Raw genomic sequence first — 16,784 nt, 5'->3', positions numbered from 1 at the left:
ATAAACGGACCGGACATTTTAATGAAACTAAATCAAAACTCGAAGTGTTACTTCTACTAACCACCATGATCTTATGGTTGTTGGTTGTTTACCTGAATAATGTATCATGATTATTCTCAGTGCACTCAATACCAACATTTTCAGCTTAAGATAAAATATTTCACAGCGCTTCGACATTCTCATTTATTATGACAATGCGCTGCTGTTTCTTAACGATTGTAAGTTAGACTAGACTAGTTAGGCAAGTTAGTTAGTTCGTTAGTTAGGCTATATAAATCCCTATTAATCGTATTGTAAGCTGTACCGTTCACACCAAGCAAACGATTTTTTTTTGTATGTGAAGAGTTCAAATACTGAGCGTGGAAGATCTCAAGTGTATCTCACTTTTACTTGTTAATTGGACTTATTTAAGTTATTTTTAACAACTCCCTAGGTTACCCGTCACCTTTGAAACTTAAATACCTATGTCGGGCCACGTCAAACGCACAGTAATCAGTAGATATGGATAATACATTCATATCCCACACTTGAAATACTTAATTTTCATTCTCGACAAACACTTCGGTAAAATCAGTACTTTTTTGAGCATTGTTGAACGAAATTACTTGCTGACGTCAGCACTCAAAAACACGACGATATATCTATAAAGTTCGATGCGCAAGTATTGAAATCCAAACTATCATAAGTTAACATAGAACGCATGTATAAACACTTTAAACTTTTACTGTAGCTTTGTTAGAGAGAAATCCAACATTCTCAGTTGAAATAAATAACACAATCTGGGGTTACCGTACAAATTGTTGAAAAAGAGGTCAACGTGGTATTAAAATTTAGTCATTTTACAAATGAATCCAAGATGGACGCCAAATACTCGGTTAACTGTGGGGGAAATTGAAAAGGTGACGAATTTCTTGAAATCGTTAAACCCCCAAATTTCTTTTATCATTTCAAAGGGACCAGGAACAAGCTTTCGTATGGCAAAGATTGGAGAGAATATAAGGAACTTCGATTTTCAGATGATATTGTCTCTACGTCTAGCCTAAGCTTCTAAGAAATATCTAAGTTTATTTTGAATATTTAAAGACTCATCACACATCATGGTAAAATTGACATGAAGTTCACTCAAATTAAAGAAATCGTGACATGAAAACAAGATACATGTAAATCCATATGTCGTTCCCTGGCATCATGCTAAGCAAATATATTGATAATTAAATACATGAAAGACTAGCAGTTATATTGTGACAACAGCAAATCAACTCTCGGGAAGCTAACACAGACAGAAACTTAAAGTTATTATTCCGACATGTTGGTTGGTATAAGCTATCAACAGGATTTTGATATAATTATACTTACAGTAGGGTTACACCTAGCGATTTTTCAAGTCTGATTCGCTGTCTGTATTCAATGGTAAATCCTAATAATGTAAAGCTCAGTAAGTGGGCTGTTTTAGGCCACTTGATGTTGTTTTTCAATTAGAGTATTCGTTATTTATTCATTTCTTACTAAATGCACCTCATTTACGTCTCAGCTCATTTCATAGAAGAGTAAAAACTACTCATTAAACATAAATACAATGAAACAAAAAAGCCTTTTAAAATTAAATTTAAACTATCCATAGATATGCTTATAAGCGTCCTTAATTCAAACAAAAGCTTTAAGAAATTTTAAGAAAACACATATCTCAGTAAGATTCAGTAACACGGTGTAAAAAAAACTCCAAAAAACCGTGATCACAGAAAACTTATGAAATTCAGGCGCCCCCAGTATTTTTCTGAAATCTTCATATTTTTCAACTATCCTGTTTAAAAAAGTTAATTTGTATATCCGGTTTGCTTTATATGAAGTTACTCTCAAAGTAACGTTTTAATGTTCCGCAGAGGAGAACTAGATAATTTGCTTGTTTTACACCTGATGTCAGTAGAATTAATATTTTTTAAAATACTATGCCATTCAGAGATGTATGACAACTTGTAATGATCTTTATTGTAGTATTTCGAATATTGACTTTAATTTATCTAAGATAAATTTTAAAAATGCAAGATTTTTATCTCAAGTGCATCTGGTAAGATTGGTTTTTACATATTATGCCTTGTAATGTGTTTTTTACGTGCATTCTGTTAGTTTTGTTTGTTTGAAATGTTTGTGTGTTTTGTATTGTTCATGCCTGTTTTTAGAGTTTGTCATTTTTAGGAGCCTGTAAATGGGAATTATTCTCGTTGGTCTTCCATTAAATAAATCAATAAAATAAATCAAATATCACCAAAAAATTGACCTTGATATAGAAACACAGATTTGGCTATTTTCATTTTTCCACACCTTTATTTTTCAACCAACTGTTTGTCATGATTACAATTTTGTCACCGTGAGTATGACACCGTAAAAGCAAATCGGACTTCTGAACGGACTTCTGAACAGAATTTTATAAATTTAAAAGCTGTTTCATTAGCATTGTTCCTGTATATTGTATTATTTTGATGTTACTTACCAGCAGCTGATGTACGTTCAACTTCTAGTAGACAGAGCAACAAGAAACTGTAGTATACCCGGACCATTCCTATATCTTGTCCTAAGTCTACGAAAAAGTTATATTTTTTTTAGCTCAGCACCCAGTTGTTGTATCGCAGTGTGATGGTGATCCTCTGCCGGTTCGGCAATAAGAAGGGCGATCCGTTGTCGTTTCGGCTATAAGAAGCTGCAGGCCGATCCGTTTTCTATAACGGTGACTTGATGTAAAATGCTTTCATCATCAGTGGTGGGAATTATTGGCGTGAAAAACCCCGTATGACTAAGGATAATGGGTATTCACTGACCGTAGGAGGTGACCTATAGGAAACTCAAGTAGTCAATTCAATACAATGCAACAGCTATAGAAACCAAACACAACAATTCGGCGTCCTTTTTGATTTGTTGGTGCCACGACATAATCGTGTCTCCTTCTACCAATTAAGACACATCTTGGTAAGAGCCTCTCAAGTCCTTGTCGAATGTAATTAATCATACGTACATCATATCATTTCAAACAGATCAGTCTACAGCTATTTTATCCAGTCCAATAAATCATAGCATACGGAATATATACTTGTATTTGTTTTTCTTCCTGAACAAATTTCGTTGCATGTTAGTCTGTTTTGACACAGAAAATAAATCACAACAATTCGCCAATTCGCACGGTGCTATGACATCTCAATTGATTAGGCCTACACTGACTTGTTTTTTCTTCAGGTAAACCGAAAAAAAGTGAAAGGCCAGAAAACAAAGGATGGCAAGAATAGACCAACTGTGGTGTTTGGCGAATTGATAACGTCACAATAACAGACTTCTGAACTACAACAGATGATCAACACACATATAAAGAGATAAACCAAGGAGAGATGCTGTCCGCATTCACGACATCTCTATTGACGGTCAATGACAACAGGACATACCTCTATATGACATCCACCGTGAATGCAACCACTGACTTCAACATAATTGGGTTAATCCTTGACAAAGCCAAGCCTACATTTGTAACACACTATTTGGTTAGCGAAAGCCTCGCTGCATTTTTCTTTACTCAGGATCTCCTCGGAAACGAAGGCCTAGTTTGGAAAGGTATACGTGGTGGTGGTGGTAGAAATAGACATTCGTCATAGTAAAGTATTTGTATTGCTAAGTTTACCTAGCCAACTAAGAAGCCAAATAATATGCTGAAACGATCATGCCACGATTTATGCCTTAAAAACCAACAAACGAAAAAACTATTTAGAATAGCATGTCACGAAAATTTCGTCAAGAATTTATAATGGTGATCACCAAAAAATGGAAGTGAAATATCGTAACACTATACAAACAATATTATGTGTAATAGTGTGTGACAGTGTGTATATTGTCGAAATTGGACCCATACACCTTCAACTGATTACAAATGTATTTGCCCTCTCCATTTGCAGGCATGTTGAAAAACATTTCATATTTGTGTACATATTCTTCGATGCTACATTGTATACCAGAAACTATCATAAATGAAATCTCTTAAGGTTCGAGACTTGAATTTCCCCTAAAATTAACCAGGCTAAAGTCTCCACTCCACGACTGCTATGTGTATCTTCCAGGTTTATTTTACAATTCAACACGAAACCTTCCCCTCCTCCCTGTGTATATGTCCGTATCTCTCCTCCCCTCACACATATACATGTACCCTCCCATCTCCCACCCTCTCCCTCTCTCTTTCATACTCGAAGAGACGAAAACTCCTTTGGCAGCCAACTCGGGCGTTTTTTGGTTGTCCTGGGTGATATCTACACATTTGAATTGAGCTACTCCGTGCTTTCACAAACACTTGCCACCAACCTTAACTTTCCTAAGTGGCACGTCTGAACACTTGAGTTTCGAGTAGGATTTTGATATTGCATTCATTCTTTTCAGTAAAATAGTCTGTCAATGCTTAGATTACTGAGCGACTTGGAGGCGCATAGCTATCTTAGATTTGAGGAGGCGAGAGTGCCTAGTCCTTTAAATAAGTCACGTTTATGACTGTGTCGACCAAGGCGTCGACAACAACGGAAAAAAGAATATCTTCACAAATCAGTCTATATGTTGTGTCTAAGATCTAGAATATGTAGGTCGATTTTGATACCACAGAACTCGCAAAGTGTAATAGTCTAAGAACGAGTCTGTTGTATAATAGGCAGACATAACGTGGAGTCAACATCGTGACCTGGTTATAAACATTTGTCAGTGCCACAGAGGGGGTTCTGAAATCGCCCTAAGCTATCGTGACATGCAGCAGGGCTGGATCAATTCCTCAAAACGATTTACCAAAACGCCCTAAGCTATCGCAACGAGCCGGCCATAGAGAGAGAGAGAAAGAGAGAGAGAGAAAGGGAGGGGGGGGGGCAGTTCATCAAAGTGAGTTTCCAAAATACCATAAGCTATCGCGACGAGCCATAGAGGTGGGGACGGGGGGGGGGGCAGTTCATCAAAGCGAGTTTTCAAAAGCTAGCCAGTTTTCAAATATTTTTATTGCCTAAAACCATCCAGACATGATCACAACCGCAGGGGTCTGCACATAAAGGTAGTACCTACGAGATTACTTTTCATTGAAAGGTTTTTATGAAAACTTGTTTAGAAACCAACTATTTATATTCAGACCGCCATGTTGTTCTAAAAAGAAAAAAAACCCACAATGAGAATAGTTGACAAGTAGTTGTTTCTATGAAGTACACTGTAGAATGGGGAAGTCCATTTTGTCAGTAAGATAGCATAGTCTCCAATTACAGAAACTGAGTGCTTTTATATAATTTGCAAATTGCCTTAAACGTAAATCAGAACAGAAGATAAACTAACAGAAGATAACGACTTAACAAATTAAAAACAGAATTTTGGCAACAAGAAACACAAAAGCAAACACTTGTTCACCATACAATATCAAATAGACGAAGTAGCACGGTTTGCATGTAAAAGTCGATTATATTTTGTATGAAAGCAATTGAAACTCTACAGTTTCAAGGGGTCCTATATACCTCAACCCTTTTTAAAGTTGTATGGGCTTGTCAAGTTAACCTCGTAAAAACACAGCTCTGATCTGTTGAAGAAAAAACTTTCAAATGCTAAATATCACGTGAACTCAAAAACTTTTAATACTGCGATTCTTTAATCCACACTTATGTATAAAATGTACATTTATAAAATTTCTCTTTTTCGGTACCAGGCTGATTTGTCTAGAATTCTTGAGAGAATCTCAATCCGAACACTTACCAATTTTAACGCAGCACTTGCCTTATGTGGGCTTCCTTATCTTTAGAGTGACAACTGGTCCACAACTGGAACCCTTCTATTGCTGTACACTTTTTGATCATGCATACCAGAACTTACACTATCGTCCTCTGGTACTTGTCAATATGAATCGACCTACCTAATACACACACACACACACACACACACACACACACACACACACACACACACACACACACACACACACACACACACACACACATATCTATATATATGTTTATATATGTTTATATTTCATATTTATATATTATATACAAATGCATTATATTCTCTCTATATATACACAAAACTATAGTCATATTTGGGTATGTGTGTGTGTGTGAGTGTGTAAATAATAGTTCACGTCTCAATCGAATGTAAATGAATCTCCAACCCTGTGAAATGTACACTGCACATTTACCATGATTTAACCATCAGTTGTGCAGACAGATATACTCGCTGGAGGTCTCATTATATACAGATTATACATCATATACACTATGTACATTACTAAATACTTATAGTACGATATAAAATACAAAATCACTATAGAAATGTTATGTTCCTAAAATTGATAATCGGATCACACTTTGTCATAATTATCTAATCTTATAATATCCATTGTCAGCGTCATTGTCAATTTATGTCATTGTCATTGTCAATGTCATTGTCATTGGGTTAATCATGGTTTCAAATGAACGCTGAATTTATTTGTGTGCGATTAAAATCGGTCAAGCTGACTCCTGTCAAGTGTGAATGTCCTGGTGGGTTTGGCGGTGTCTTCTTGTGCAGCATTTCTGATTAATTCTTGTGGGGACCGCCAGCGTCTACTTTCAGCCACACTTTTCAATCCTGCCATAAAAAGGAAAAATTACGAGTTTATGAGAGAAACCTTCATTGTGTGAAAACAGAATGTAGTGAAAACCCTGGTAGTAGGCACTGTGAGTTGCCACATTGAGCTCAATCAAATTCATCTGTTATTTGTCGTGTGAAATTAGAGTAAACTTGACTACTCGTGTATGAAGTACAGTAGCAGACACTTGTTGATGCTTTGTCATGTCGACGTTCAGAGTAAAGGTGAACAATACTTAGCTTCTATTCATTTGTAAATCGTGTGTATAAATTGTTAGAAAAGCAATTTGGGTGTTCAATTATTCGTCTGTATGCATTATGGTTTGTAATGGGTGACAACTATCCAGAACTTCAATAGTACCTATACCATAATTGCTTTTGGCGTCATCCTGTATAGCAGCACCTCTTGTTGTACTCGCCCTTTGGGTGTCATCTCGCGAAGTGTCGCCTCGGGTTGAAGTTCCTCGCGTTGTATTGGTTCTCAACGACTCCGTCAATAACAAATCGTCTCGTCGTCTCTGAAACAATGAGATATGGTCAATATGATATCAAGCTTGAACAAGCCTGCAGCGCGCTGTCACCGTAAACTTTAATTCGACAATTTTGATGTTAAACACGTATTTCTAAAATAATGATGTGGTAAATCTTTACCTTTGGTGAAAGAAATAAGCTTTCAGTTGGATTGGTTGGTCGTACAACTGGCTCTGTAAAAATGTAAAAAACAAAAATCATACAATCAAAATGCGAGAACAGTGAAACATAGCGTTGGTGAGATAGAAGTTTGAATAATGAAAATGTTGGGTTTTGTACAATTCTATACACCGTGGAAACCACGCTCTTGTTCAGGATGTGTCATGAACACGGTGCCTAAAGTTAAAACATATAGAAATATTAATGGCCAACTCATGTAAAATTCCAAATATTGGACAGTAATCAATGTAGAATGAGCAATCCAAAAGACCTACCGGGTTTAGGTAGCCATGTTTCTTTTCGTTGTGGTGTCTGTTCTCTGCCAATGGATGGGCTAAATTGAAAAAAGTATCAACACATATAGAAAGACATGATTGAATATTCATTATTTACATGAATATGTCAGATCACCGGGATGATATCGTAATTTGAAATGAAACCACAACTTTCCATCTATGTGTGTAATAAACCTAGAACAAATATGTCATTCTCACCCGCATATCGCTCTTTTATATATATTAGATGTATGACTGATATTACAGTGCAATCCAGTCTACACAATTTGCACACGTCCACAAAGTCATTCACACAGTCTTTAAGACCGTAATGTGATTATCACGTGAACTTTTGGCATCTCAGGAACATGCTTTAAAACAGTCGACATGAACAATACACGTTACAATTACCTAATGGTCTTTTGACGTTTATGCCGACAACATAGACAATAGATACACACAGTTATGACAATACACGATATAAGGATGGCTAGGCATAATAATCCAATCAATAGCATTCCCCACCATATCTGCCACCAGGGTGTACGAGGGTCATACAATACTACTTTCTCAATATTCCATTGGTCAAACACAGAACCTGCAATGCGAGAAAATTTATAACCACCATATTGGCAAAACGTTAAATATATATATATATATATATATATATATATATATATATATATATATATATATATATATGTGTGTGTGTGTGTGTGTGTGTGTGTGTGTGTGTGTGTGTGTGTGTGTGTGTGTGTGTGTGTGTGTGTGTGTGTTTGTTTGATCGTGGAAAAGAAAATCTTAAATGTCATGATGTATAATAACATTTTTGGTGGCACTGATTGCTGCCACCACATGACTCTGGAGTAAAGAGAGAAGCATCAGAGAACGGCTGAGTACCATGCTTGCAGAGTACTATGTTATTATAGCTACCCTATTATCCGTACCTTGCAGCTCTTCAGAGGGTGTACCATCGGAATCTGATGTAAACTTATCAAAGAGGTAAGAACTGGTCATGAATTCCTTCGTATCATTCAAATTGTCTTTAGAATCAGTAGTATTGTCTTCAACCCCGTACACATGAACGATGATAGATTCCCTACAATGGAAAGAATAGTTAGTAGAATTTTGAACAGTAATTTGAAAGTCACTCTTGTTCGTATTATCGAATAAAGAATCAATACACTACCACTCTCGACAGAGCCTCTCAGTTATAGTCCCTGGTTGACCAATTTTAGAAGTGAAGACAACAAGTTAAAAGGTATAAGGTACGGTAGTCAATTCTTCTCATTTTCCAAAATGTATCATTCCTTGTATTTTATAGTCTTTTACTTTTTGTCCACCTGTTGAGAAAATCTTTGCTCTCAGTTGTCAATATTCATGTTCAGGTTTGATAAAGACAGTAATAAACCTACTCGTCATTCGCTAAAAGTTTCCTTGATGACGTTCTGCTTGTAGTTGTTCCTCGAGTGGTGACGTGCGAAACGTCGCATCGCCCTAAGGGAAAGTCCGATTTCGTTATGTTGGTGACAGCTTCCTTGAATTCTTCTTGCGTGATAGTGAAATTATCTCGCGATATCGACATGTAGAAGTCCACAAGGTGGTTTGATGGATTGAAAGTATCAATTCGAATCAAGCAATCCCGAGATGTCAAAGTTGGTGACCCGTCATCCACTGCACCGACTCTAAGAACGTATGTGTGTGAATTCTCCGGGTTGCCACCTTTCTCTAATCGCACATCTCCTGAAATATTAATGTTAACATGTATGAAGTTTAGATGTGAAACAAAAATGTAATTAAAACTATTAAGTAAAGTTGGTGGTTACTATGGAGGGAAGAACACAAAACAATTTTTTTTCTATTCTCTATGTTGTGTTGTCCGGCTTTTCCTAAATATGACGAGACTTGGTAAACTGGTTCAAGCTGTCCACAAAAATGTATCATTATTTTGATATTCTTGTTCGAAAGTGTGGAAAGTAACAGTTTTGCACCGGGATTGTAGAAAATAAAAGCTTCTACCTGATCCATCGTCCAATTCGAAGAGGTCGGACTCTTCGGTGAGAAAATATGAGACGTTGTGATTGGCATCTCTATCAGTAGCTGTTACTGTAACAATAGGATCATCGTGTGTGATAGAATACGCCAACTCAGCACTGTAGAAGGGTGGTTCGAATTCAGGTCTGTTGTCGTTGATATCAATTAAGTCAACTCTAACCATCGACGTTCCAGTTCGAGGAGGATTTCCGCCATCATAGGCCAGAATACCAAATTCAATCGTTTCCACAGTCTCAAAGTCTGGAGGGTCTTGTAATGTGATTTCACCCGTATTAGTATCAATGGTGAAATATTGATGGTTCAGTGACACCGGTATACCGTAACTGATCTCGGCATTTGTTCCATTATCCGCATCTGTGGCTATGACACTGAGAATAAATGCACCGATCCCCAGGTTTTCGTCGATCGTAACTTGGTAGGGATCCTCAGTAAATATTGGATTATTATCATTTTCGTCTCCGACGATGATTGTTAGTGTAGCAAGGTCATACTTTGGTGGGGTACCATTGTCTTTGACTTTGCAAGTCAATGTATATGTATTCACAAGTTCTCTATCTATTTCAGCCGCGGTTACCATCTCACCTGTGTCAATTTCCATAGCAAAATGGCTAAAGTATGCCCCACCGGCTATTGTATAGTTCAAAAGACTGTTGAGACCGAAGTCAAGGTCTATTGCAGACACGGTCCCAACACTCGTTGACAGTTGCACATTTTCCATTAGATAAAATGTAAAAGCTTCCGGGATGAACTCGGGTGCGTTATCATTAACATCGAGTACCGTTACGTTGACCACAGCTTCCGAATCAAGTGGGGTAAGACCGTTATCTCGTACGCTCACAACCAAGCTGAAGAAGTCGATAACCGTCACATTCAATGTCCGCATTAATATAACCAGTCCTGAACTTGAATCAATGTCAAAATAACCTGGAATATTACAGAATGGAAACAGTTTTAGCCTTATGACCCATTTACTTTAAGCTCAGACCACTATTGTGGTCTCCTGGGGTAAGCTAACTGGGTGATCAACTACATAGAACTATGGGTGAACAAAATATAGCATATAGCCCCAGTAACGTTTGATCTCTTTCGTTTCGTAAACAAAGACAACAAAAACAAAACATTACTATGTATAACAGATATCTACGTTGCTTCTTTGTACAGGTATACGACAAGTGAAGATGGGATGGGAAAGAATGTTGTCACGTCAAACGACATTCATGGAAATCTTAAAACGAAACAGATAAATGCAGCTGATATTCAAAGATCAATGAACGGTGTAAGAATTTAGAGTAAAGGAGAATGAGTTTTGAAACATTTCTCACATTTCAAGAAAATACTTGTGCACGTGACCTAGGCAACCCCTTTCTTATTTTCAATTTTATTTGTTAATACATGTACAGAATTTTGAATTTTGCTATTTGTGATAACATTCCTGTTACCGGTTTTCGTTAGACTTCCCAGTATTCTTACCTAAATCGTTGCCCGATTTGATTTCAAATGTCAACTTAGCATTGTTGCTGGTATCTGGATCAGTTGCTGATATTTCACACACCGTGGATCGAACATATATGTCTTCATCAACGGAAATATCGTAAGAAGCTGGATCGATGATGGGTGAGTTATCGTTGATATCACTAATTGACACGGTACGCGTACTGGTACTCGTCAAAGAGGGTACTCCCTGGTCACTTGTGGTTATCACCAGTTCGTATCTGAATTGAAGAGTTCGTGTACGTATAAGATATTTATATGAAAGTCTGAATGATTAGATGGATGTAAGAACACGGAATTTTACATGGTATAGTTTCTGATAAGGTTTGACCTACACTATATAATATTTTTAAAACTGATACATTTTGTGAAAAACACATCTCTGCACGAGTGCGATTAACTGATTGAATAGAGACCCCGTAAGCAGTAAACTCAAGCAAATAAGACACATCCTTACAACGTCAAGTCGAGGTCGCATGCTGCAGGGTTGGTGAAAACGACTCTTCTATAAGCTCGGTAAGTATGCGAAATGCTGCTTAACCAAACCGGCTTCATGTCTATTCCCCTCTAAGCATACTTACAAAAGTCTCATAGTTGTCACTCCTTATAATAATGTATGTAACATTTCATATCGTTTCGTTGTGAGATTTTTGCGACATCTGTAATTCTTACATTAATTCCAGACTTACTCGTTTTGTACTTCTCTATCCAGGCCAATGTTAGAAACATGTATTGTCCCCAGCCAAGGATCAATGTAGAATTGGTCGAGTGGGTCCCCATCGATCAACGAAAATGACACGTTAGCATTATCACCACTGTCTGCGTCTGAAGTCCACATAGTCGTTACAATGGAGTCAGATACAGAATCTTCCGAAACGTAGATGTCTGCATTCTGCTGCTGCCTTAGCAACGGATAGTTATCATTTATATCATTCACTGTTATTTGAACGACTGACGATGAGGATCGTGTTGGAGTACCACCATCTTTTGCCTCTATGACGAAACTATAATAGTCCTTTGTTTCACGATCAATGTCAGCGGCGGTCGTTATGTCCCCCGTTGTCGAGTCCACAGAGAAGTCAGAAACAGCACCCACGACGCTGTATGAGATAACAGCATTGTTACCGATATCGGCATCAGACGTGCTTACTTGTAAAACAAAACTGCCAACGTTTACGTTCTCGTCAATCGATGCTTCGTAGAATTTCTGTGAGAATACCGGATTGTTATCATTCTCATCCGCCACTGTGACGGTTAAAGTCATCGTATCATTCAGTGTGGTTTCCACGGTGTCGCCATCATCAAATGCCATTATCTCAAGTATGAACTGGTCAGTTACCTCTCGATCTAACTGTCCTCTAAGCACTACAATACCCGAATTTTGATCGATTGAAAATACACCGTCTTCGTTAACGTTTGTGATTTTATATGTAACCTGACCATGTTTACCCACACCGTCAGAGTCTGTTGCTAACGCAGTGTAGATGTGCGTACCAAGTTCTGTTGTCTCCGACCAAGTCACAGCATCACTTTCTGTCGTAAAAACTGGCGGATAAGTATTAACTGGAGATACAGTAACAGTCATAACACATTTTGTAGATTGCATAGGTGTTCCTCTATCAGTAACAGAGAAAATTAATTCATACATTGGGTTCGTATTGTAATCTAATTGTTTGGCAATAACAACTTCATCGCCATTAAGTAGAAAATCATTATTCGGATCGCCATTATTTATCGCGATGTCATATTCAGCATTGGTGCCACTGTCAGCATCCTGTATTGTCAGAGTCTCAATCGTTTTGCCGATGACTTCATCTTCTGCTATGACTACAGCGTACGGTTGTGATAAACAAATGGGTGCATTGTCATTGGCATCATCCACGGTTATTACTATGTTTGTAATCGTCGAAAGCTGGTCACCAAGGGCAACGGTACTGTCAGTTGCTGTAACTTCTATTGTGTAAGAACCAACAGATTCATAATCAAGCTTGCCAATCAAATTCATAACACCTGTTGACTCGTCCAATGAGAAACGCATATCACCATTTCCACCTGTTATACTGTACTTTGCTTGACCATGAGGATGTGAATTGGTATCTAAATCTGTTGTAACCACCTGGAATAGTGAGGATCCCGGAGTCGTGCTTTCATCGACGTTGATGGAATACGGTGTTGACTGAAACACTGGGGGCGCTTCATTGACGGGATCCACCTTCACAATGACAGTGGTCTTTGCCGTGTTACCTGCTACTCCATTGCGGTCCATAGCTGTTATTTCTAATACAAATTCTTCTGTTATCTCATAGTCTATCGGACCTGATGTTGTTATATCTCCAGAAGAAGAATCGATTGCGAATTTCGAACCGAGGTTACCATCTGAGAATATAGGAGAGATATTTTTAAATCATACGCATCAACGCGAACTATTTATCATTAACATGGTTACAAAGAAACAAACATGCTAGAAAGACAGTATTACGTCTCGTTCATCAAGGTACATGCACTAGTGTTTAACTTACAAATACATAATTGAACACAGAGAGGCAAATAAGAAATTAACCATTGTTCATCTATAATAAGTACTCGTACATGTAGGGATATTCAAGTGTACACTTTAATGACGAATAAACTGGAGATAAAGTCTAAAAACCTTACCTGTTATCGACAAAGCAATCACATTATTATCATCAGTTCCAGAGTCTTGGTCAGTCACTGTTACCGTGGCAACACTCACCCCAACGGACACACCTTCCTGTATTGACGCACTGGTAAATACAAATTTAACATTTACTATCTAAATACTGACAAAGCAAATTTATTTTGTAACCTATAAATAATCGAAATAGCGAAACATATTCATTAAATAAAATCATTAAATATATCATTAAAATGAACCAACTGCATTGGGTTGTCGTCACCTGTATTTGCAAATTTCAAAGCTACTATTGGACGCCAGACAACATTAATATACTTACGTGTACAGTGAACTATCAAAGACAGGGGAGTTATCGTTAGCGTCTTGCACATTTACAGAAATGCTACCAGTAGCGGCATTGGAATCATCGGAGGCTATAATTGGTAGTGAATATGACGTCACGGATTCATAGTCTAGTGGTAAAACAAGTACAATTTCCCCAGTGTATTTATCCAGTTGAAACTCTGGACAGTTGCATGAGGCATCAAACTTGTATTCAACAACACCGTCTGGTGTATCTGGCGAATCTGTATCGTCTGCTGTAATTGTAGCCACCACTGTACCGGGTACGACATCTTCAGGCACATCCACAGCATAGGCATCTGCAGGAAAACAGTAGAGGAGAATCTAGAATTTTGAATGTCATTGTAAATTACTAAATTATAAATATGAACTTATGAGACTTTAGAACAGCGAGAATCCCCTCAACTAAACAAAATGTTCTTTTTGTAGATTTGATAAATTGATGCCGTGTGTGTGTGTGTGTGTGGGGGGGGGGGACCATTTATAATATGACAAACTACAATGATGACAATGATTTTCATTCTATACTTTGTCTACTTCTGCAATGGATGCTGCTATAAAGTACATGACCTATGGCAAGTGGTTAGGTAATAAAATATCAAAAAGTTGGGCTTACTTGAAGGAACAAAAGTCGGAGTATCTTCATTGACGGGTTGTACAAGTACGGTCCCTCTCACCATGGCTGTCTGGCTAGCACTGTCCGTGACAGTGATTTCCAATTCATATGATCTCGGAACCCCAGCAACATCGTAATCGAACGCTTGTTGTATATACACATCTTCATTTATATTCAACGCAAAGATAGACGTGTCCCCTTTGGTGATAACATAGTTCAGGCTCGAATCAGACTGATCTGCATCTGAACAAGCCAGTGAATATATAATAGGAGGCAGCACATTCTCATCAATAGTCAGACTAAATGTCGAGTTACTGCAAATCGGGACATTGTCATTGTCATCTAAAACATTTATTGTTAATGTTTCTGTGTCAGTGCCTCCATTACCATCTGTAGCAGTGATTTGCAAAGTATAGGCCCCCGTTGTTTCTCTATCCAGTGGTTTGATAATTCTAACAATACCGGTTGACAGTTCAATTTTGAAAACGCCAGCAACGTCACCATTTGTGATCGAGTATATCACTTCTCCGTCACTCGTTGTATCTGAATCTGGATCAACCGCTGAACATTTTTCAATACTGGTGCCGATGGAAGTGTCTTCATCTACGGTTACCGAGTAGGGACCTGTAAACACCGGTGGTCCATCGTCAACTGGGTCGACAGTAACAAAAATCGAAATATCAGTCGTTCTCGGAGGAACGCCTCCATCAGAGACACGCAATGACAGACTGTACTGTGTATTGATGCTTTCAAAATCAAGGGTGTCGGCTGAAAGAAAACATATCGATATTTCAATATCTCAGCTGCGCTCCAACTTTGCCAAATAAACAGTTTAGGAATGAAATGACATCTACTTCAGATTTTGGCATTCCATTAGAAGATAAATTGAAAATGATCTTACCTGTCAGAGAAATACCTTGCGCACTAACTTCGAATTCATGTGGTGGAGACTGACTCATTAAATCGAAGGAGAGTCCAGCTGTGCCAAGAATACCAGAATCGTCATCTGTGCATGCCAAGTCAATCATGCTGACTGCAACGTAGGGATCTTAAGGTATTTAAAACGGGTAATAAAAGTGTAAGATCATTGTGACAGTAATGTGTTTTCGAGTTAAAATAGACAACAATTACATAACACACACAGACACACACACAGACACACACACACATGTACTGGGTAACCTTATCAAACCTAATGTATTTCCATTCTCATTGTGGTCATGGTTGGAGCGCAAGCTACTCTGTCGGAGGAAATGTATTTCCATTTCCAAACCCATTTCAGTTGGTCGATAAACCAAAATTATGTAAAACTAATACAATCGTGTATTTTAATGCACATTAATGGACCGTATATTAAAGTTACTAGTTTTTAGTTCAGTTCAGTTCAGTTCAGTTCAGTTCAGTTCAGTTAATTTACTTTCCTCCACTATCTGAAGAACCATAGTGACAGGTGTAATGGGGAAACATAAGGACAAAACAGACATTCACAAAAAGACAACATAAGAAAAGAATGGTGACAAGCCGAAACATTCCTCACCAAACAAAATTTTGTGATTACAGCGAAGTTGATGTAGTGCAAATAGTAGCCCTCTAGAGATGGCCTAGTAATGGGACAGATTTACATGGTCATGTTCTTTCATTCATGCTTGATATATATCGACTGACAGTATTTAAGTTACAGAAATACACGACATACATACATACATACATACATACATACATACATACATACATACATGTATTTTCATTCACGTTTCGGACATATTCCGATTGTGAGCAACTGGGACTGTTGTCATTGATGTCATTTATATCAACCGTAATCGAGGCTGTTCCAGTCAATCCACCACCATCTTCTGCTTCTACTTCGATTGTGTAAGTTGTCTGTGATTCGTGGTCTAACACCTTGGCTAAGTAGACGTCACCAGTCATCTTGTCAACGTTAAACCAGCTAGAAGCACTTGAAGGTACAACTGTAGTATAACATTAGATCATGTCAATGATATACACTACAATCCATCTCGGAAGTTCTATGGTTGTTGAACTATTGAAT

At 37.7% G+C, this 16,784-nt stretch overlaps 1 protein-coding gene across 3 annotated transcripts in view; it reads right to left on the bottom strand.

Annotated features, from left to right (window-relative positions):
• Positions 1–5,974: 5,974 nt before the first annotated feature.
• Positions 5,975–16,784, bottom strand: part of LOC144441369 (protocadherin Fat 4-like) — a 26,595-nt gene continuing 15,785 nt past the window's right edge. For 2 of the 3 annotated variants that reach the window (XM_078130929.1, XM_078130946.1), the window contains 15 exons: positions 16,471–16,704; positions 15,636–15,782; positions 14,735–15,502; positions 14,096–14,417; positions 13,776–13,885; positions 11,810–13,496; positions 11,100–11,341; positions 9,594–10,553; positions 8,990–9,317; positions 8,522–8,673; positions 7,986–8,172; positions 7,575–7,633; positions 7,261–7,313; positions 6,971–7,127; positions 5,975–6,609 (listed from right to left, as the gene is read on the bottom strand). In XM_078130929.1, the coding sequence (XP_077987055.1) occupies positions 6,479–6,609; positions 6,971–7,127; positions 7,261–7,313; positions 7,575–7,633; positions 7,986–8,172; positions 8,522–8,673; positions 8,990–9,317; positions 9,594–10,553; positions 11,100–11,341; positions 11,810–13,496; positions 13,776–13,885; positions 14,096–14,417; positions 14,735–15,502; positions 15,636–15,782; positions 16,471–16,704 (5,537 nt within the window). In that variant the 3' untranslated portion in view covers positions 5,975–6,478. The remainder of the gene's footprint in view (positions 6,610–6,970; positions 7,128–7,260; positions 7,314–7,574; positions 7,634–7,985; positions 8,173–8,521; positions 8,674–8,989; positions 9,318–9,593; positions 10,554–11,099; positions 11,342–11,809; positions 13,497–13,775; positions 13,886–14,095; positions 14,418–14,734; positions 15,503–15,635; positions 15,783–16,470; positions 16,705–16,784) is intronic. The other variant, XM_078130937.1, reaches the window with a different exon arrangement.

This window comes from Glandiceps talaboti, chromosome 1 (assembly GCF_964340395.1).
Source record: "Glandiceps talaboti chromosome 1, keGlaTala1.1, whole genome shotgun sequence".
NCBI classification, from domain to species: Eukaryota; Metazoa; Hemichordata; class Enteropneusta; family Spengelidae; genus Glandiceps; species Glandiceps talaboti.
The sequence above is the reverse complement of the archived record's forward strand: the minus strand, read 5'-3'. Positions and strand labels throughout refer to the sequence as shown.